The sequence below is a fragment of the Kryptolebias marmoratus genome, linkage group LG2 (assembly GCF_001649575.2).
Source record: "Kryptolebias marmoratus isolate JLee-2015 linkage group LG2, ASM164957v2, whole genome shotgun sequence".
NCBI classification, from domain to species: domain Eukaryota; kingdom Metazoa; phylum Chordata; class Actinopteri; order Cyprinodontiformes; family Rivulidae; genus Kryptolebias; species Kryptolebias marmoratus.
The window spans coordinates 7,161,822-7,184,563 of NC_051431.1; the positions used below are offsets into that span (position 1 = coordinate 7,161,822).

At 40.6% G+C, this 22,742-nt stretch overlaps 3 protein-coding genes across 4 annotated transcripts in view; all 3 read left to right on the plus strand.

Annotated features, from left to right (window-relative positions):
* Positions 1-3,132, plus strand: part of c2cd3 (C2 domain containing 3 centriole elongation regulator) — a 16,174-nt gene extending 13,042 nt beyond the window's left edge. The window contains exons 31-33 of the mRNA XM_017416433.3: positions 975-1,698; positions 1,935-2,043; positions 2,885-3,132. Coding sequence (XP_017271922.1) covers positions 975-1,698; positions 1,935-2,043; positions 2,885-3,025 — 974 coding nt within the window. The 3' untranslated portion in view covers positions 3,026-3,132. The remainder of the gene's footprint in view (positions 1-974; positions 1,699-1,934; positions 2,044-2,884) is intronic.
* Positions 3,133-3,278: 146 nt separating this feature from the next.
* On the plus strand, positions 3,279-8,551 carry LOC108236021 (mitochondrial uncoupling protein 2). The gene is made up of 6 exons (XM_017416434.3): positions 3,279-3,859; positions 4,476-4,683; positions 6,207-6,410; positions 6,937-7,038; positions 7,120-7,300; positions 7,367-8,551. Exons 1-6 carry the CDS (start codon positions 3,734-3,736, stop codon positions 7,464-7,466), a joined length of 921 nt encoding a protein of 306 aa, XP_017271923.1. The 5' UTR covers positions 3,279-3,733; the 3' UTR covers positions 7,467-8,551.
* A 1,738-nt stretch (positions 8,552-10,289) lies between these two features.
* On the plus strand, positions 10,290-20,357 carry camkk1b (calcium/calmodulin-dependent protein kinase kinase 1, alpha b). 2 transcript variants are annotated; one of them, XM_017416259.3, is made up of 17 exons: positions 10,295-10,506; positions 11,682-12,002; positions 12,088-12,135; positions 12,208-12,261; positions 12,339-12,390; positions 12,470-12,597; positions 13,567-13,603; positions 13,686-13,707; positions 13,784-13,872; positions 15,159-15,358; positions 15,468-15,521; positions 15,610-15,683; positions 16,447-16,534; positions 16,609-16,737; positions 17,072-17,175; positions 19,340-19,390; positions 19,718-20,353. In XM_017416259.3, the coding sequence occupies exons 2-17, from the start codon at positions 11,769-11,771 to the stop codon at positions 19,797-19,799; spliced, it is 1,446 nt and encodes a 481-aa protein (XP_017271748.1). In that variant the 5' UTR covers positions 10,295-10,506; positions 11,682-11,768; the 3' UTR covers positions 19,800-20,353. The 2 variants fall into 2 exon arrangements, with proteins under 2 accessions (XP_017271750.1, XP_017271748.1); XM_017416261.3 differs by lacking the exon at positions 19,340-19,390 and having other exon boundaries at positions 10,290-10,506; positions 19,718-20,357.
* Positions 20,358-22,742: the final 2,385 nt, after the last annotated feature.

A 22,742-nucleotide genomic window follows, 5' to 3' on the forward strand; every position in this document is an offset into this window, starting at 1 on the left:
CTCTGCTCCAACACACCTGATTTGAATCAATGGGTGATTAACAGGCTTCTGCAGAACATGAATAGGTGATTTAACCACTGAATCAGGTGTGTTGGAGCAGAGAAACAAGGAAAACATGCAGGATAGTGGCCCTCGAGGAACAGGATTGGCCACCCCTGATCTAAAGAAAGACCAAAGGTAGGAAAAAAGGGAAAGATTTTGCTACAGCTGCTGTTTATATCAGAATATTAAACAGCCCTCGTTGCCTTTTACTTGGACACAGATGACGACAATCTTTGAGATGTAAGAAGATCACAACTCTTGGGTTCTGGTTAAATCCTGTATAAAATGTAATTCAACAGTAACAAATCTTAATTAGGTTAAAATAAAAATTAAAGACAATTTAAAATAAAATAAAGAATAGTTTGTGAAATGTACTGATTTTTCTTGCAAAGAATAAAAAGATCTGTGACGTAAAACAGCAGCATGCAGTTAAAGGTATCTCACTGAGCTGCAATTGTTGAGGTTAGTCGGTGACTCAAAATTGCCAGAAACTTGTAAGAAATGACGTGAATTTTCTGCTGCAGTCTCACTGAACTCTGAGAGTTTGCGACCAAGTGACCAACGAGCTTTTCGGCCTTGTTTTGAGCAGCCAGTTTTTGAAAATCGCAGTTTATTTTTGTGTTCACGGCTGGCTCCGATCCAACAGGCCACATTAACCATACAGCTAATATATTAAACAATGCAGGGTTGTTATAATGTCACGGTAAAAGTAATCTGAATAAAGTTACACCCAAGCCATGTTTGGAACAAAAGAGTATTTTAGTGACAATAATATCTGCAGGTACAGTTAGGGTGTATTTTATCTACTGATCAGTGTCTACATTTATAAACTTTGAAAGCATAGATTGTTTCATTTTATATTAACACATAAGCTGCAGTGTTTTCCTTTATTTAAAAGATGTAGTTATTTCTTTGTTTGGGTTGACGTTCAGGTCTGAGGAGACACCACCTGGACACGATTCCCTCCAACACACCGAGCGGCTTGACGTCCCCGCCTGTCGAACGCGACGACCCTCAGATCATCCCCGAGAGCGCCTCCAGCCCACACAGAGTCATCGATGATCTCCTCCACGATGTGTCTCCTCTACCGTCGCTGCCCACAGAGATGTCTGAGGACCACACAAACTCTGAGCCTGACGGAGAAAAGGACAGACAAAGCAGCAAAGGCAGCATCTCAGAGGACGAACAGAAGCAGGAGACAAGTTTCAGGCAGGATGACGAAGAAAAGGAGGAGGATTACGAGGAGGTTGTGCTGAAGCCGAGGCCTCTTAATGAGGTGACCTCATTAACGGACAGAACCAGCCCTTGGACCAGTATCCTGTCAGACCCTGAGCTGGTTTCTGTCGAGAGCATCGAGGCACCAAAGGACTCGGATCTGAGTGAGGACGAGGACGAAAGAAGACAGGCGGTAGATCTGGAAACTCGCAGCTCTGAGGAAAAACACTGGGAGGATGATCACCATCACAGCTCTGCTGGTTCAGAAGGAGACACCTCCGACACGCAGAGAAATGATGAAAGGACGCTTCAAGAATCCGAGTTACAACCAGAGGAGCCAAACAGCCCCAACGAGAGGTCAGGTGACACAAAACCACCGCCTGACCCCGACCCCCGCCATGTTTCAGGTCCTCAGGACAGCGAAGAGACAAAGCTCCAAACGTATCCTTAATCTGTTGATTAGATCAGGTTTTTTTATTTTGTTTTTGCTTAATAATTTAATAATTTATTCTGAAGTAGTGAAAAGTTTTAAAATAACTTGATTAAATATTAAGCCAGTTTCAAGCATAAACAACTTGTACTTTATGGGAGTTTTTATTCTATTCCTAATTTTTAGTAAAAAGCTTGTAGGATTCCTCGAACTCTGTGGTTTTTTTTTTTTTACATTCTTCATTAAGCTCCTTGCCTTTGGAAGTCCCTAATTTCTTCCTCCCGTCTCACCAACTGGAGGCGTCGTTGAGAGTCATTCGTTTAGCGCCATCTTTTTCCAAAACCTCCAGCGGAACTGTGAGTATTTATCACCAGATCCACACTTCTGTCCTTTGTTCATTCTCTTCAAATTCTTTGTCTCATTGGACTGAAATGTACCTTTTTGTTGGGTCAAATGCAATGCTGATATAAAAAGTGTTTAAAATACCATAGGAAATACCAATAAATACTTGTTTGTGATGTTTTTCTCCTGTGTAATAACCTTTTTATAGATGGTTTTAGGCCAAGTGGTTAAAACTATTTTATCAAACTGATATAAAAGTTAAATGATGTCAGTGAACTGATCAATACAGACTCAAAACGAAGGCTTCAGATAACGTTCCTTCAGATAATGCATATCGTCTGCAACTGGCAGGCCAAAGATTTTATTTTTTTTGTGATCTGTTAGCAGAGATGTTTCACATGTCATGCTCAGAGTACGTGTTAGGAATGACTCTCAGCTACTACCACACCAAATTTTAGCTCAGTACATGTAAAAATGATTGTGTTGTGGACATTTTTGTCTTTTCTAAGGCTGATTAGCTCTAGTCACCAAAAGTTGATCAGCTGTCAACAAACATCCAATGATTCTTTTCTGAGAGTTTCATTAAAATCTGTCCAGTGGTTCATGAAATATTTTGCTAACAGACAAGCTAACACACACAGACAGAGTCAATTACATGATAATAGTAATAAAACCATCATAATGCAAATAATATTAAAACAATAATAATGTTTTTGTGTCAGACACACCTATCACCAGTATAAGAACATAAAACATGTGATCATATCACACGTGTTTATTTTGAATCTAGCTTTTCACATATTGTAAATTGTTCCTATTTTTGATTAAAGACTTACAGCTGTGTGATCTTTGCAGGACCAGAGCTCTTCAGATCACCGCGTCGTCCGCCCTCGCAGACGTCCTCTGCAGCTCCCCAACATGTCGCCTTCGTCCATGAGGAAGGAAACGGAAAGAATAGCAAAAATATTCGCCACTCATTTTGACAAGTCCAGTTAGCACTGCGTCCCGACCAAACTGTGGCTTCAAACCACTGAACAATCATGTAAATTAAATGATAGATTTTGTATTTTTATAAATAAATGCCAATTTTTAAACCTTTTAAACCTTTTGTGTCTGTTGAATCTGACTGGTCAAAAGAAATTGCTTTCAATGTCAAGACGGTAAGTAAATAACATTCCCGGCTCTCATCTGCAGCACAATAACCGGTCTGAACCAGAACCTATTAATTTAAACGCCTGTCTGTATGATTGCTGTGAGACTGGTTCTTAGGACTGTTAAACCGAAGAATCAGGAAGTAAAAGAAACAAAAACATGCACTGAGGGCAATCAGAGAGAGTTCCAGTATTTCATGTAGTAATGTACGGAACAGCATGTTCATCTCGTTGGTTTTTCAGGCAGGGTGGTGTGATGAAGGCTCCCAGGAAAGTCAGAGAAAGAGTTTTGAACAATTTTCAGTCAGGCATTTGTGTTGCCTTACCATCTTTTTTCCCCCTGCAGTCAGTCTGATCTTTACCTGCTGTGTTCAAGAACATCCAGAGGACAAGCTTTTTTCTTTTTAACTAACTGAAACTCAACCCTGGATTTCTTATCAGGCGTGAAGTCAGAAAAGGACATCAGATTTAGTAAAAATGAGAGAAAGTGCTTGATCTTTCATGTGTTTTCTCTCCGCTGTTGAGTCTCTCGTTTTCCTTGAAAGCGCTGAACATGGCCGGAGGGAGAACATCTGATCTGGAGCCGTCGGCTGTCGTCAAGGTGTTTTCAGCTGGAACAGCTGGATGCGTGGCTGACGTGACCACCTTCCCACTGGACACGGCCAAAGTCCGGCTACAGGTGAGACACGCCTGCCGTTCCGTGTGGGTCGGATTTAACACGTTTGTTAAATTTGGTTTCATCTGCAGTCACTGCACAAAAAGCTTTCAGCGTTTGTTGAAGTGTAAATAAAATCAGAAACCTGTTATTACGAAAACCTATTTATAAATCTCACATTTGAGTAAAAGTGCAGTGATAAAGTGATCAGGTTTTGTAACTTTAACTTTAATGACAACAACATGATTGAAACTATACCGTTTGCTTCTTAGATCTGTTTTTAACCCATTCATGCAGAATTTGAGCATCCTGACCGATCAGAGCCTCCTTACTTCTGTTTTTAATGTCATGATGCTCCAAAAGTTGAGCATTTTATGGTGGGTTTCAGGTTTTTCTCTGTTGTTAGCCACTTGAACATATTTAAACACATGACATAAAGTAAGTTTCATAATTTCCAGGAGAAATTTTGCATTTTAAAATGATCAAAAGCAAAGAAAATGTTTCCACTTCAGTTCAGCTTAAACAAGCCGTGATATTTACATTTTTTGTTCTTAATTCCTGACAAAAAACAGAATTGTCCAACTTTTGTGGATTGAAATTTTATTTGGATATTTTTCTTATACATGAATATAAACTTTAGGTCCAAGGAGAGTCTAAGTCCTTGTCTGAAGTCCAGAATGCAAAGTACCGAGGTGTGTTTGGCACCATCGTCACCATCGGGAAGACCGAGGGGCCGAGGAATCTGTACAATGGGCTCCTGGCAGGACTGCAGAGACAGTTATGCTTCTCCTCGATCCGGATCGGTTTATACGACACCATGAAACAGCTCTACTCCCGCGGATCAGAGCGTATGTGTGTTCTCCGTTTTTTCATCAAATCATACAGTTGGAAGCTTCAAGAAGTAAAGTGAACTAAAACAGAAGACTAAATGCAAAACGTATGGGTTTTTCTGTGGTTTAAATCTGTTTTAATTACAGTGTAAACACATGAATCTGTTGAAAAAGAGATAATTTCACTTGCTTTAACATTATTCAGATAATTGAAGGATGGCTTTGAGTTTAAACACTGCCCTCAACTGTCAAAGAGTAGTAACTCCATGAAGGCTGAGAAGATCTTGTAATTGCCAAACTAATAAAAACGCCGCCATTATTTATTGCCAACAGGTGGTCAACACTACCAACGGTGCATAAGACGCCCATCAGTAATTCAAATCCAAAGCATGAATTTCCTCGCACAACAAACCTGAATATATGTGTCTGATAGGTATATGCATGATTGTGGTGGGGTGAAAGGTCAATTTCACTGATAATGATGTTGTTCATGGTGTAAATCAACAGACAGTTTAACTGGAGAACATGTATATACCTATTTAGACCATTTTATACTTCACGAGCACCACTCAAGATTTCTCTGATGGAAGCGGTCTCAATAAAAATAAGAGCCGATGTGGAACCTCGGCCTGAAGACGTTTTCTATCCTAAACATTTGTGACAACGGACAACGTATGGCTGGACAGATAGACACAAGGAAGGGAACAACGGGTTTTACATTTCTATGTTACTTGGATGTCAAGCTGGAGCATAGACGAGGTTTTAACGAAGGGGTCACCTGCTGCCTTGACCTTTGACCCCATGACCATGAAATCAATAGGGGTCATCCTTGAATCACGAGGTAACCAGCTGTGCAGTTTGAACTTCCTACATTACACGGCTGCAGAGTTAGAACAAGGGGTTACCTGTGACCTTGACCTTTGACACCCTCCCCCCCATGACCTTGAAATCACTAGGGATCATTCTCGACTCTTGGGGTGTCCAGCTGTGCAGTTTGAACTTCCTACATTGCACGGCTGCAGAGTTAGAACAAGGGGTTACCTGTGACCTTGACCTTTGACACACACACACCCCCGGTGACCTTGAAATCACTAGGGATCATCCCTGACCCATGATAGGTCCAGCTGTACAGAGCTCGGACAAGACGGCGCTCTCCCATAATACTTCCTGCCTGGCCTGAACCGCCATCCATCCGTTTTCTATGACCCACTTCTCCTTTCCTGGTGCCTGTCTCCAGCAGTCACTGTGTGAGAGACGGGGGACACCCTGGACACCACTAACCACTGCGCCACTGTGCCACCTTGGCGTGAACTTGTTCAGCAGAAATGCCACGGGGCGGATTCCTCTTTCAGGAAACAGGTCGTTAATCTTCTGCAGACCTAATGAAGTCTGCCTGAGAGTCAGTTTGACTCGATGACTAATCTAATAGAACTAAATACTATAAAGCATGTTTCAACACATTGCACCTCGCATTGCGGTCATTGTCTTTTCTCCGTTCAGTTGGTTTGGGTTTTTGATGGTGCTGAATGACTGTGTGACAGATACCGGACTCGGGACTCGGCTGCTGGCAGGCGGCACCACGGGGGCGTTGGCGGTGGCTTTGGCCCAGCCCACCGACGTGGTGAAAGTCAGGTTCCAGGCTCAGATCCAGCTGCCTGAAAACGCCTCTCTGAAGAGATACAGCAGCACAATTGATGCCTACAAGACCATAGCAAAAAACGAGGGCGTTAGAGGCCTCTGGAAAGGTATTTTTATGTGGAATTCTTTTAAAATATGTTGCGTAACCAGTTCCTTCTGTAACACAGCAGCTGCTGCAACTTTTATTTATGATATTCATTTCTTGTAGTGTTTTTAACTGTTCCTTTTTACAGGGGTTCAGAAGAACTGTTTGTATCCCCAGAGTCTTTTAGTACTTTATCTTGTGCTGAAGCTGAAGTCTGAAACTGGAAAAAGCATCTGCTTTGTTTTTATTACACCTGCATCTTTAAGCTGTATTAGTTGCTTGTAGCGTAACACATTTAAACCTCTAATTCTTTGTGGTTAACAGGAAAATATATAGAGTAAAATAAGAAATCAGTTTTAAAGTAATGTGGTTTAGGGTGTAAAATAGGATGCAGCTCTCGTTGTGTTTTGGATGTTTTTTTTTGTACTTTGACAGACATTGGTTTGTGTTTTATCTTAAGAAAACAAACTGATTTCAGGTCTTTAGCTGATTAATTTGCTGACTTTGACTGTTTTTGTTGTCTCATTGTATGAAACTTCTCTTTTCAGGCTGTCTGCTGAACATAACTCGTAACTCCATGGTGAACTGCTCCGAGCTGGTCACGTACGACGTCATCAAAGAGCTCATCCTAAAGAACCACCTGATGACAGGTGGGTGCACGCCACCTGCTGGCCCCTCTCCAGCCTGCGTGGATTCTAGTAAACCGAAGCTCGTGTTGTTTCCTCCTGCAGACAACATGCCGTGTCACTTCACTGCCGCCTTGGCAGGAGGGTTCTGCACCACGGTCGTGACTTCTCCGGTGGACGTGGTGAAAACCCGCTTCATGAACTCGGTGCCGGGTCAGTATGGCGGTGCTGTGAACTGCGCCCTGACCATGCTGGTTAAAGAAGGACCCTCGGCGTTTTATAAAGGGTAGGTGTCGCCATCATAACCCCGTGAGACAGAGTCCTTCATCTCATCACCTGATTCTTCTTGTAGCTTCATGGCTTCGTTTCTTCGTATGGTCTCCTGGAACATTGTGATGTTTGTGAGCTACGAGCAGATTAAAAGAGCCGTGGTGAGGTTCCAGCGGCCCTGAGAGTCTCGATTCAGGCCGACTCGACTGCCGGTTCAACGTTAACGTCAAACTTTGTTGAGCCGGATCAGATGTTCCTCAGGTATAAAACTTCACAGGCATCACACCAATAAGGTCACATTTCAGTGATTATTATAATATGCTGTAATAAGATGTAATAATTTAAGTCTTAGTCTGTGTAAATGTGTGTGTGTTCGTTTGTTAGCAAAATATCTCATGAACCACTGGACGGGGATTTTACCTAAACTTGCAAAAGGTAACTACTGGATGTGCATCTGATTAACGACCGACTGATCTTATAAAACACAAAACTGGCTTTAACCCAGTCAGTCTACAGATATTTAGCTAACATTCAGGGTGGTAGTAGCTGAGAGTCATCCTCAACACATAAGATCTTTGTTTGGAACAGTGGCATGAAATTCAGCGGGAGATTCCTTCAAGGAGTGTTATACTTTTAATTTTAATGGTTTTTTTTAGAAGAAGAATTTATTTTACTGGAGATTGTCTGTAACTCTCAAAAGGTTGGACTTTTAAAACACGTGTAAACTTGTTAGTCAAACTGAAATCTAAATAAAGTTCTCATACCTGTCTAACACGCAGATAAAAAGGACCCTCACTGGGTCCATTTGACCCCTAATGGGCTGGATGTTTTGAACCCGGTCGACAGTTTCTGCACTGATTTTTGATCCAATATGACCAAAATCTGGTACAGCTGGAAAACCTACAGACTGTAGAGCTGTTCGAGATTATGCTATTTGGGTCTTTTTGGTTTGAGTAAAACGTGGTAATGATGGGACTGTGAAACATCCCGTATCTGAGGGTTTAATGTAAATGAATTCATCATTCGAAGGGATTGCACGACTGATCTGGGAATAATGATGCACAAAACAAACAAAAGAAGACAGTTTCAAATTTATAATGAAACATAAATACGTAAGCTCAACATGCAACGTTAAAGTGTATTTATTTTTTCTGGAATGCTTTGTTTGTCTGTGATAAATACAAGGTTTTAAAAAAGCAAGAGAGCAGGTATTTTGAAATCAATCCTAAATGTGTTCTAAATTAAATAAACTCTTTGTTTCTGGCTGCGTTTTGTTTGTTTCCTTTCTTCGTTTTTCAAACGAAAAAATGCAGTCTTTGGTAATATTTGAATTTACAGGAATTGGATTATTTGGTCTTTAAATGTTAAAAATAGAAAACAAAAATTATTCCAATCTTTTAAGAGCAAACAGTGTTATTTAGTATTGATCGTGGATTATTACTCGTTCACTCTGTGCAGACGACTGACAAACACTGTTCTGGTTCCCTAATAGACCATTGTTTGAAAAACTCTTTAAAGACAATCCTCATTCCTGAGTGAATGTAATCATAATTATCAAAACTAAACGGTAGAGAGAGTGGCTGCTGTCGGACTGTAGATCCGATAAATCCTCAGGAAGAATCTCCCCTGGAGCTTCGTCACCAGGAGATCAGAAAGGCGTCCGAGGAATCCGCCGGTGTTGTTTTTATTTCCGCAAACCTCAGAAAGAGCAGCTGCAGGAAGAAGCAGGCGCCGAACGTGCGCTCCCACATGGAGCAGAGCCTCTTGTTTCTGCAGCAGCCGAGAACGTTGCTCCTTTAAGTGTGAAAAATGATGCTGACAAGTTTAATTTAACTCCAGGCCTTTTTTCATCTGAGCTTCCTTACAGACGGCGTGAGACTGAAACACAGAACCCCGAAGCAAGCAGATGACCCACAATAATTTAATGTGACACAAATAGGATCCAGTAAAAAGCTCTTTAAAGATCCTGAACATCTTTTTTTTCACTAACTGAAGTCATCTCTGAAAGCGTTTTGTGTTTTAATGTAAATGAACCTCGTCACCAAAACAAACAGACTGAGATGAAACCAAACAAATATCACATAAAATGTATTTGCAACAATTTTAATCCTTTGAAGAGCAAATAAAGAGCTAATTTTTTCTATTAAATTAAAACAATTCTCTTAAGATTTTATAATTTTTATAACAAAAAAATCAACTAATCTGGAACTAATGAGTCTTTAAATGAAGGATGTCTCTGTTCATTTCTAGATTATTTTGATTAAATTATGTTAACGAGTAGTTAATTGTTTTATTATTCTTCCACTACCTAATTAAAGTCTATATCCTCCACTGCTGACTATTTGGGTTGTTAAAAAATGAATCCTTCCTTGTAGTTTTGTCTGCACCTGATCGTGTCCTTCAGCAGAGACATGAAGACCCGTGACTCCAGGTTGATCCAGGTAGATCCAGGTCACTCCAGGTGGATCCAGGTGGCTCCAGGTTGATCCAAGGGGCTCCAGGTGACTCCATGTGGCTCCAGTTGGATCCAGGTGGCTCCAGGTGCTCCCGGTGCTCCAGGTGGCTCCAGGTGACCCCAGGTGGATCCAGGTGACTCCAGGTGACCACAGGTGGATCCAGGTGACCACAGGTGGATCCAGGTGACTCCAGGTGACCACAGGTGGATCCAGTGACTTCAGTTTATTTCAAACTTTTAAAATAGAAAAGAAAAGGAAAAATGTGCATAAATGTGTTCTCATGTAGTAATTCAGTCAATAACACATGAAAAATAAACAATAAATCAATAATGGTGATCCAGTGTCTGAAAGGGAGCAGAAAGAAGCCATCATTCCCTGTCAATTCAAAATATTTACTTTTATCCATTCAGTACTACATGTCTGTAATTTTATAAAGAAGAAGAGAGGAGAGATGAACAACATGTTTACAAATAAAAACAGTGATTATTGACTCTAAACTCTGGCTCATTAGTGTGTTATTGCTCTGTGTGTGATGTAACTGAGGCTTTTGTTGTTCGGTGGCTCTTCCGTTGTGCAGCTCGTCAACATGTCCAGCCGTCCTCAGAATAACTCCCTCTATATGCGGCCTGACTTAATCCCTAAGACGTACGGCGCTGATGTCCCCGGCTGCCCGTCAGTGAACGTCCCGCGGACTGAGAGCAGCTTCACCTCCCCGGCAGCGTGCAGATTCATCATCGCAGCTCTGAAAACAGGATACGTCTTCTCTGTGAGTACATCACCACATTCTGACTGGACTTCTTTAAAATAATAAATAAAATGATGCGCTTTAGGCTTTCCCATAGATGCCAGACCCTCATGTTGTTAATTTTTATAAACCTCTTGTACCTGCTGTAATAAGGTAAATCTTTAATGACCATGTGTGAGCATTTAGGGAGAGTCCAGAGCTCTAAATTGTGATTTTAAAAGCCTGTTAAAGCTTTCTGCTAAGTGACATAAGAGGCTTTTCAGTTCTCTGTATTGTATTTTAAGCAGCAGTGAGTACTACTACTCTGTTGTCACAGGACAAAATGTCCCGTTTCCTGTATGTTTTATTTTTTTTTGTTCGATTATCTGTTTATTCTCGGGCCTCTTGTGTAGTTCTCTGGTGGGACATCCAGCTGATAAACCTGCTTATCTTCTAAAATTTGATTGTTTGTTTAAGTTGTTGAAGTAGTTTCTTGTCTTTGTGGCTCAAAAAAATGCCTTTATGTCATTTCTATTCATTTAAATGTTTGCAGTAGGTGACTCTGCTGTAATGGTAACGGCAGTCTTTTTTATAATATCTCTTCAAAATTATCAAAAGATTAACACTGAGATACGAAAAAGACCTAAATTTATTATCAGGCAGATAATAATTGTTACTCTGTGAAGTTTAGTCATCTGTTGATTTGCAGTAAACATGTCTTATTTCTTGTTTTTAATTTAAAGCCTATTAACCTTTTGCAGACTGATCAAACTTTGCCCTGATATAAGGTCATAATTTCAGCCGTTATGCAGCTGCACTGGGAGCCACAAAAGACTTTATAAAACATTCATTACAAACGCAATAAAACTCCTCGAGTCTGTAAACAGATTTTAATGTGAAATCAATCATTTTAGGGTTCCAGGGACCCGTTGTTTGGAAGGTAACGACCCCCGTGGCAGGTCTGAGAACTGACCTCCGACTTTCTTCTTTCTGAAGATTAATTTACCTTTCTTCAGTGTTGAATTAAAGTCTCTACAGTTCCAGGGATTCTAGTTCAACTCTTAAGTCTTTTTCATTTCCAAGCTAAAACCATGAGCTAGAAAAGCTCTGGAGTCAGGAAATTAAATCCAGACTCACTAAATGTTACATTTATCACTATCAGATCTGAAAGTCTGGATTTTATCTCTCAGTATTTAAACATCCTTGCGTCTCTGCAGCTCTCAGCGCAGTGATGCATCCTCCGGCGCCTCCACGAGCCCCGCGGGACGTTCAGCTGTGAGGGAAGCCCCACCGACCGCACAGCCATGAGCGCCGACGACCCGGAGGGCAACGGCGAGCTGGCAGACATGGTGGCCGCCATGAACGTGGCTGCCAACCGCACGACCCCTCCTAACGGCTTCAGGTCGGGGGCTCTGAGGTCCACCAACGGCCAAAGGTCTCACCTCCACGGCAGGAAAATGTCTCTGCAGGAGAGAGGGAGCCGCCTGCCCCGACAGCCGACCATCGAGACCAAACGAGTGTCCATCACAGGCATCGACGTGAGGGAAAAACTCAGCTGACAGTTCCTGACATAAATCAGCTTTTGATTTCAGCTTAAACTCTTTATTTTTTTTTATTTTTCAGGACTGTGTCCAGCTGAACCAGTACAAACTGAATAAAGAGATTGGAAAGGTGATCAATCAGTACATCACACGTCGTCATTAATGAGAGATGATGCATAAATCTGGTTTTTCTTCACTGCAGGGCTCATACGGAGTGGTGAAGTTGGCTTATAATGAAGATTCCGAGCAGTACTACGTAAGCTGGAGCTTTTAAACTAAATCAAATCGTTTCCCTGTTTTAAAAAAATAGCTTACAGCATTTTATTTATTCAGGCAATGAAAGTAGTGTCGAAGAAGAAGCTGATGAAGCAGTGCGGATTTCTGCGTGAGTGAAATAACCCTTTGACAAGATTCCTCCGGTGTCCATTTTGTGTCGGTGTTGACGGTCGTTTGTGTGCTTCCAGGCCGTATGCCTCCTTCGGGGTCGAACTCTGACCTGTTCTGTAAGGTCATGCAGCCTCTGGAGAGGATTTACCGGGAGGTCGCCATCCTCAAGAAGCTGGACCATCCCAACGTTGTTAAACTGGTGGAGGTCGGTGAGAAACACGCAACATGAGCGAGAAGCAAGAAAAACTTGTCCACACTATATACAGCGCTGCACAAGAAGTCAGGGTTCCTTATCTTTTACAATAATCCTAACATTTAATAGATAATAATATAGGATAATTAAAAAAATAATAATAATATAAATAGCCAAAGAACCAGACTTTGTTGTGTTATTGTAAAGTGGTCTTGATCGATAGTTCTCCAGGTTTTTTTAAGGACTTTTTGATCATTTTCTGACCAGATCATGACAACATACGGTGCAGTTTGTGCTTTAAAGTGTTAGGAAAGTAAACAAGTGGAGGACAAAAGGTGAAGATTAAGACCTTAAGAGAACTACGCTGTACCTGAGAGACACAACATCCTTCAGTTGATCTTTGACTGCAGGTCAAGTTTTCTTTGAGAATCTCCTTTTTAGTGTTTGATTTTTGGTATTTTTCTAAAGAAATGGGAACATGTTGTGTCTTTGGGACAAGCTGTTGGTAACGAAGTGCCTAAAAATTCAGTCTAAAAGTTTTATTTGCCAAATAGTTTGTGTCGACACCACACTGGTTCATCCCTTGAGTTCAGGGATAGGTCATAGGTCAAAGTTTAGTGGCTTAACAGACCAACATAAACAATCCTCTGAAAATGGTCAGGTACTGGATTGAACAAAAACATCCTTTAAGAGATCTTAAGAGGCCTGGAGAACCAATAATTAAGACCACTTTACAGGAATACAATATAGTCTGGCTTCTTGGGAGTAAAATTTAAAGATTTGAGGGATAACTAAAGATTTTTCAGAAACACGATAACTGTGGTCTCATGAAGAGTCAAAGGCCTGCATCATAAATCAGTTAAACAAATAAGGTTTCTGTTTATTCTCAAATTAGCTCTCGTTTAAGCCCTCAGAAGTCCAAAATTTCTATTATATTATCTAATCAAAGTGTCGGAGTAACAGCTGAGTATATTCTTGCAGGTGCTTGATGACCCCGATGAAGATGGACTTCACATGGGTACGAAATCGCTCGTCTGTTTGCAGCAGCAATAACGAAACAAAATTAGTTTTGACACTAAATTCTGATTTTGTCCTTAAAGCCTTCGAACTGATGACAAAAGGGTATGTTTTACTGTGTGAGGAGCTGGTGTCGTTTTTGGGAGTAAAATGTTGACGTTGTGCTTCTCACTCCGGTCAGGCCGGTGATCGAGGTGCCCACAGACGAGCCTTTAACGGAGGATCAGGCTCGCTTCCACTTCAGAGATGTCGTCCTGGGTATAGAGTACCGTAAGTTTAAACATTTGTACTTTTCAGAAATCATGCCGTATCATTCCCTATATATATATATATATATATATATATATATATAGATGTAGATGCTGAAATTTAAAAATTGTTTCTTTGGTAAACAAGTTTCATGATAATCAGATATTTGATTATCATGAAACATCCCGCTTTTATTCTGATCATATTTGCGTTCACAGAGAGCATGCACATTTAAAACCAAGTGCTTATAAACCAGTTTCTTGTTTTACAAAATGTGTAGGAACCAGAAAACCTTGATCCCAAAGGTTTTAGTACCTTTATTTGTAGTTGTGCTGTAAAACAGAAGTACATTAGAGAAAATATTTAATGTAATGTGTTGCCTTTTCCCTCAGAAGAATAAAAATATTGGTTTATTGTTTCAGTGTAATTTCCTCCTCAGTTTAAGGCATCAACAGCTCTCTTATGTTTACATGAGACATTATTCAGGATTAAATCAAAATGTTTGAAATCAGATGAGAAATGTTGGTGACCTTGAGGAGCAATACATGACATAACCAAACAAAACTGCAGAGTGCTTACAGCTGGAGACAGCTGGGTGTCCAGAATGGCTGCTAACACAGGGAGGCAATCAGAAACAATCTTCCACTCTTCTCTGAAGGCTTTCCACGAGATTATGGAGTGTTTCTGTGGGAATTTGTGCCTGAAGTCTCAAACTCCAGGCCTCCAGAGCCGCTGTCCTGGAAGTTTGAGTAGTTTCCCTGCTCCAACAGACCTGATTCAAATGGTTCAATCACCTCCTCACCAAACCATCAAGTTCTCCAGAAGCATGTCCACAAGTCATCCATTTAAATCAGGCATTTTAAAGCAAGAACACGTCTAAAACGTGCAGGAAGATCAGCCCCCGAGGAACGGAGTTCGACACCTGCGCTGTAAAGCATTTAGCAGGTGATGGATGCCCGGCTCCAGCTCATGCTCCAGGTTCTAGATGAGGCTGAAATCTTCGCGGGACCAGTCAAGCTCTTCCTCACTGAACTCATCAAATCATGTCTTTATAGTCTTTGCTGTGAGCTCTGGGGCTCAGTCAGAGTTTTGCCACAAAGTTCGAAGCAGAACATCGTCCAAAAAGTCTTGGAATGTCAAAACATTAAGGCTGTCCATCACTGGAGATCAGAGAAAAGCCCAAACAATATCTAAAAGGTCATATATATACATATAATGTATTATTATTAGCTGTGTATATTTATTTTTGTTAAGATTTGAATTTATGTAGTGGAAAAGAAAAAACTTTTTTTTGTTTGTGTTTGTAGTGCATTACCATAAGATCGTCCACAGAGACATCAAGCCGTCCAACCTGCTGCTGGGGGACGACGGTCGCGTCAAGATCGCAGACTTCGGCGTGAGCAACGAGTTTGAGGGCTCGGATGCCCTCCTGTCGAGCTCGGCGGGGACGCCGGCCTTCATGGCGCCGGAGACGATGAGCGAACAGCAGCAGAGCTTCAGTGGGAAAGTGAGACGGTCGTGGGTTCATCTTACATGTTTCGATGTGTTGTTACCACCTGCAGGGGAAGTGTCAGTGATGGTGACACGTCCTGACCGTCGCTGTGTTTCCTCCACAGGCGTTAGACGTGTGGGCGATGGGAGTCACTCTGTACTGTTTCGTTTTTGGGAAGGTAATCTCTCTTGCAGCACTCACTCGCGCCGATCCGGCGTCAGTCTTTAACACGTACTCTCATTTTTACTGTGTTCGCTCCGTTCCAGTGCCCTTTTTATGATGAGTACATCGTTTCTCTACACAACAAGATCAGGAGCAAACCTGTGGAGTTTCCAGAGACGTAAGCAAATGGCAGGAAACGTTCACACAGTTTAAAAACAAAATCACAATAAACAATGAAGGTTCTTTTGTGCTCGATGCATAAATGTGCAATTTATTCCTGCAATCTGTTGACTGATTTCTTATTTTATTCCTCCAGCTGCTCAGAAATAATAGCGTTGTTTTAAACAGTTCCTTCATTTTCTAACTGCTCAGATGTATTTAAAAAACTGTGATACTGATATTGTTTCATCATTAATAGTTTTTTCTTAGCCTGGGTCAGTGTTTTCCATGATGTACGGTGATGTTCTTTTAGTTTTATGGCATTTATCTTATTGTTTCCATCCTTAACCTTCACTTCAGTGAAAACGAGCAACTTGGGTGTTGTTTGTCCAAAGAATTCCTTTTCAGACCTGGGCCAACTTTTAAATTTTTTCTTTTAGTAAATTCTGTTATATCTTTTTTTATCAGTATTTCAATTAACATTAGGGTCTACCTTACCCTCATTCTACAGTCTTTAGTTTTCTTTTACCAACCATCTGTACATTTTCTTTACCCACTTCTTCGTTCCGAGTTGCGGGAAGCAAACTAGTTTTTGTTTATTTTTTAGTGATTAAATGAACCAAATTTCCTTTATATCTCAGAATCTATAGTAAATATTTTATCTTGTCTGCTTTTGTTAAGCCTTATCTTAAGAAAGTGACTAGTCTAAATATCAAAATAGGGATTGTTTCACATTACTGCCCTATTTTTAACTATTTATTGTCTTTTTTTTTTTTCATCAGGCTGCCAATAAGCAACGAGCTGAAAGATCTGATTGAAAAGATGCTGGATAAAAACCCTGCAACAAGAATCACCCTCCCTGAAATAAAGGTGGGAGTGAGAACGCCATGGATATAGTATAATATTCATATTGTGATATTTATCTGTGCGTGTTGCCGCTGCAGCTCCATCCGTGGGTGACGGAGAGCGGCTCGAATCCTCTCCCCCTGGAGGAGGAGCACTGCACGGCGGTGGAGGTCACCGACGAGGAGGTGCAGAACAGCGTCAAACTCATCCCCAGCCTGTCCACCATGGTGAGTTTCAGACCTGTCAGTTTATCCTGATCCATCTGGTTCTTCTGTCCCTCACTGAGCGCAGATTACTATTTAACTATTAGCCACTTAAGTCTTAATTATACATATATAATCAGAAGGTGTTCCAAAAGCACCAAAACGGGAATAAGATTTTATTTATTGTTGTGGATTTGCAAGATTTGCATGACAGAATAGAAGAAAGAGGAATAATTTACAAGTCTTTGATGGTAAAAATAAAAAAATTGTCAGTATCAACACAAAGTCTGTATACATTTAAGTCTTGTATCATCTTAACAGTCCTTAAGGTGTATTTTCTCTGTGATGTCCGCGGCAGATTCTTGTGAAGGCCATGCTGAGGAAGCGGTCTTTCAGTAATCCCTTCGAGTGTCAGGCCAGGCGGGCAGAGAGGTCCATGTCTGCCCCTGGAGGTCTTCTTACGTAAGTCGCCTACTCTGCAAATCCTATCCGCTGCACTCTGCCAGCTCTGCAATTAGGCCTCTGACAAAACAAAGCAGCGAACAGATGCTTGGATTAAAAATAGATCAGTTCCATGCTTCACACGTTGCATGCATGTCCAGACTGTTGTTCTTTGGATTCCGACCAGCTCTCGTGTTGCGTCTGTCGGGTTTCGGGCTGGAATTTTGCGGAGTTCTCCCTGAAAGCGTTGGTCCTGTCCTGAAAAGTTATGGGCTGTTTGTTTTCTGTTAACAAGTCAGTTTTTTGTCAATGAGGGCTGCAGCTAATTACTCCTCCATGTGAAGAGATGTGGAGCTGCATCCTCCTCCTCCTCAGCAGCACTGCAGCACCTCACACACTCTCCCACTCGCTGAAGCCGTCGTTCACACACACACGTCACAACTTAGGACAGCAAACGTGAGAATGAAACACATTAAAACTTTAAGAAAGGACCTGATGTGATGTTTCAGCTGGTTTAAAGAGAATCTTTATTTTCGTCTTCTGTGATGAACAATGCGTTGTGGGGGGGGGCGGTTCCCCCCAATTTCACTTTTCATCACTTTTTGTATTTGAAACAATTAAATTAAAGATGGAAATCCAGAAGTTTTAACAATAAATACTAATTAAATGACTTAAAATAACTGGACTGCTTGAGTCCCAGGATGAAGTCTCGCTGAAAAGATGAAATTCAGCATCTTGATGAATCTTTAATGAAAAATAAAGCTTTTCTGCTCCTTTTTGCATGAATCCAAGATGGATGCTGGATAGGTGGATTTTTTTTTTTGGAAAAAACATTTGACATGTTTGACCTTTTTTAGAAAGCATAGAGGAAGAAAAAAATGTCCCCATTGCCTTGGCCCTGAAAAACAATACTTCATTTCTAATATTCCTCCACTTAAGTTTTTGAACTTGATTCATAAAAAAGGAATAGCTTGAACCTTCTAGTTCTCCGTTTTATTCCTTTGGCGCCTCCTCATCACCTCGTTGTCTCTTTGAACATCAACATCAACGTCTCCAGAAAATTCTGCGTCCAAAGCGTCCAGCAGCACAGAACCCAAACCAGGAAGTGTTTTCAGGAATCAAAACAGCTCCGAAAACTCGCCGTTTAACAAACTGCCACTAATGCAGCACAGTTTAGCAACACCTGCCTTGCCAAAATGAGAAAAAAGTTTTGTTTTAACTTCTTGTTGGACAAAATCTTTCTCCAGAGTTCAAATTTATTGCTTCTTAAGGCTGCACAGCAGAGTTTTTATCTAAACGTGTTTCTAAAAAATGTTGCTACTTTCATTTTTCAGCACTGGCAGCAAAAATCATTTCAGATATCTCCTCATTCTGTCCTCATATAAATGTTAAACCGTTTAGTTTTTTCATTAATCTTCTCGGTTGTTTTCAGATCAGTGATTTGACCCGACAGAAAACAGATGAGCGTCTTTTCCACAATATTCTTGTCTTCTGACACGACTGTTAAAGAGATCAGAGGCGACCTTCTTTACGTCAGCCGGTGTTAAACAACTTCCTGTCGGTTGAAACTTTATTATTAACCTTTATGTCAGACACTTTGTAAAATAAACGTGATAAAACAAAATGCAGAAAAACGTTCCAGTGTTTCCAAAAGCTTGAAGAAAACTTTGTATAACTTAATTTTTTTGCTTTGTTTTGGGTTTTTAATCAAACTAATGACAGATACATTAAAATCCTCATAAAAATCCTGCATATGAATACCTTCAGTACTTGTCCAATTAACTACTTTTACCTTAAATTCAGATAGAATCGTTTTTTATATATTTTACCAGGCAGCATATTAACCAATGCTTGAAGCAGCAAAAGCAAAATTACAGATTTTAATAATTTAGGAGACATTTATCCCCGTCTCTTTCAGATAGTAAAAGAAAAACTGATTTAACTATCCAAAGTTACCAAAATCTGCCGGATTGTTTGACAAAATCATAAAAATTTGCATGTTTTCTCTTCCTATTAAACTAATCTAACCTGCTGCTCACTGGCCCTTCACATCTACAAATATGAAATATTCTTTTCATGTTCGTCTCAGGTTTTTTTTCCTCTAAACTTCGCCTTTAACCTGCCGCAGTGTTGTTGCTGTCGGACTGTAAACCCCGGCTTCTTGTATCACGTCTGCTTCTTGCAGGGGTTCTTGGGGCTTACTGGGGTCTTCGCCTTTGCCTCATCCCTCCATGAGGTAAATTGTTACCGAAGCATTTAGGCTGAGCTTCACACGTAGAGCTTCACACTTAGTGCACCTCATCGTTTGTTTGTTCGGCTTTAAGAGGATTTCAATCGGATGAGACGAGACAAAGCTCTCAGCTGGACCTAAAGTAAAAGCTTGTTGATGCTTTCTTCCCCGTCCTCTTGACGGACACAAGAAATGATGAGCTGTGCTTTAAAAGCCTCATAATCCCTGACATTTTTAGTCTAGCGTCGTCCCTCCCCTCTTCCTCCCCGCCCTTCTGATCCGGACTTCCACTCTCCGCCTTCAACATAATGAACAAACGTTTGTCGCCCACAGAAAAATCAGCAAAGAGGGGAGCAGAGAAGGGGAGTTGGAGGACTTGTACGAGGACGAAACGTTTGCGGAGAGCGCGGATTAAAGCGACACATTTACAGATTAAAGCAGCGGGAATTTAACGGGGAGAAAGTCTGTTTTTCTACCTTTCTTTGTGTCGTTTTTCCTCCTCTTCTTCTCCTGTTTTGTTTGGTGTGCTCTGTTTTTTTCACTTTTCTGCAGAAGCTCTGGAGCTCGTTTAATAATGACACGTTTATTGCGCTTTGAGTTAAGAAAATGTTGAAGGATCAGAATAATCTGTGCGCTGTAGCTGTTTACAGATGTGTTAATGTTTCTGCCACGGCTAGCGTTGTCGGTCATTCAAAGTTAAGTTTATTTATGGACGCAAAAATGTAAACACGCTACAGAATAATGTTCCTAAAGCAGCTGAAGATAATAAATATTTAAACGGAATATGAATCCTGGTTTTGTCCAATGCTGCAGCACAGCAGTAATGTTTAATGTAAGCTTTAGTATTTAGGCTTAAATACAACTTAAAGTTTTGTTTTATTGTTGTTTTTAAAAGCGTCATATTTCATGAGCAGATTTTATTCAGCTTGTTTTTAATCCTTATTCTGAATATTTTTATTCTTACTTCACTTTGAAAACTAGATGACGCTCGTCAGATACAATAAAATATTTTAATTCTTTCAGATTTCTTAGAAAATTCGGTTTGAGATTCTGTTTTATGATGCTATTTTAAAGTTCATCATCTTTTCTCATTATTTTATCCAGTTTTATTTTAACTCATCTTTTTTAGCTGTTTTGGTTGTGATGCAGAAACAGATTATTTCTGCTCTGCTGTACGTAAAAGTCTCATTGCTGGAAATCGTGATCACGATCGCTGTCTGTGGAAGCCCATTTCTGCCACTTCGAAGAAAGTAAAGTATCCTCTAAGTCTGGGGTTTTTCAACCATCTTGCTTTGGGACCCACCATCACCCCTTTAATGACGAGCCGCAGCCAAAATCCAGGAAAATCTTCTGCTTCTTAAATTTACTGAATGAGAACATGGTGCAGTTTGGACCTGAGATAGTATAACAGGATGCCACAGTCTCACACAAATAAAAAAAAAAAAAAATTTAATAACCATAAACCAAAACGACCAGCAAGTGGTGATGGTAGACAGGAAATGTTCCCTTTTATGCTCGATTGGCTGCATTTTAATTAAAACCTAAAACTCTCCACTTCAGTAACTTCAGCCTCTCTTCACAGACTCAGCAGCGCTTTCACGCACAAACATGAAACAAAAAAGAGTCCAATTACTGAGAAATAGTTTCAAAAGGGCTCAAGATGTGTAGCTTTAGCTGAGTGCCCACCTACTGAAGATATAACAAACGTCTTAATAAAATAATTCAGTCTGTTATTCAAGCAACACTCATAAGACTGAGATAACAATCAGAAGGTTGGTTTATTTACTTAAACACTGAAAACGGGTCAACCGCTCAATTTTAGGTCACAACCCATCAGTTGGGCTTTAAGTTATACAAGATACTATCTCAAAATTACGACTTTTTATCCCATAATTATGGCAAAACATCTGATAAGTCTGAAATATTATCTCATTACTACCTGGAGGGTTTTTTTTATCAAAATGGTGGAAATGAGCTTCTGTACTGAGCTGTTTTTTTTAGGTGTAGGTGAACCAGTGTCTCTGATAATGTGAGACACAACGTGAAAATGAACTATTAAATATTCAAATAAATCCAATTAGATTTGTTTAAGTTGTTTATCAGAAGGATTGATCCGAATGAAATGCAGATTTGACCGCAGTAAAGACATAAAAAGAGATAATAATGTTTACTGCTTCTGTCGTGGTTTACAAAAATGAAACACACTTTTAATCTCAAACTACCAAAGATGAGGAAATCTGTTTTCATATTTCACTGTTTCAGCCGCGTTCAAAACTAAATAACTGCATCAGACATGATTAAAAAGTAATCCTGTAAAACCTGCTGCAGGCTAGCAAAGGTAGCTTGATTTGTTGGTAATCTCGCAGCTTTCTGCAAAACATTTTAGCTCTAAAACGGTCCAAAAATGTTATCTTTAAAGATTTTTCCACCATATTCAAACTAACAGGAGCTAAACTTTACTGACATGAAGAACATCAGTTGTTTTATGAAGCCAGCTGAAACTGTTACGAGATAATAAAATAACTCAATCAGTGCTGTTTTACAATAAAAATGATTGGATAATAATTATGTTTTCTGTTTAGTAAGAAAAGTCCCACAAACGTAGGATCGAGGTTTAACGTTTTGAGACGAACGGGAGACGCTGCAGAGACTTTTCTGTCTTTTTGGACGAAGAGTCCAGCTCCTTTTCCTGGACCTACAACCTTCAGCTCGTTACAAACGGCCCTGTTCCCCTGGAGAAAATGAGCAGTTTCCAATAAATGTTCAGGCCTTAAGTATCTCCTGTCATCGCCGCTTAGGAGCGGCTCTGAAGCAAGCCGGGTCGAGGGTTTCTTCCTGCCTGCACCTCAGTTATAACTATTTAACACTTGTTCTCTCTGACAGAATCTGGCGTCAGGTTTTGTGGTTTAACTGGCTGCGTTTGACGTAACGATTCGTAGATGTTTTACAGTTTCAGATCAGGTAAAATGAAATTACATTAGTCTTTTAGTGATTGTGATAAGAGCCTTTCTGTAGCCACCGATCCCGAGGCGGCTCATGCAGTTCAGTAAAATCAGAAAACCAAAAAAAAACCAGGTTTGGATCGTGGATTGCAGCAAAGCGTGGACGGCCGCGCGCCGATTTTTCAGCCTTGGATTATCTGCAAATGGATTTGAAGCGGGGTGGCACAGTGGAATGGTGGTTAGAGCTGTTGCCTCCCAGCAAGAAAGTTGCAGGTTTGCTTCCCGGCCTGAGGCCTTTCTGGGTGGAGTTTGCATGTTCTCCCTGTGCACACGTGGGTTTACTCCGGGTACTCCGGTTTCCTCCCACAGACCAAAAAACATGCATGTTAGGTTAATTGATGACTCTAAAATTGTCC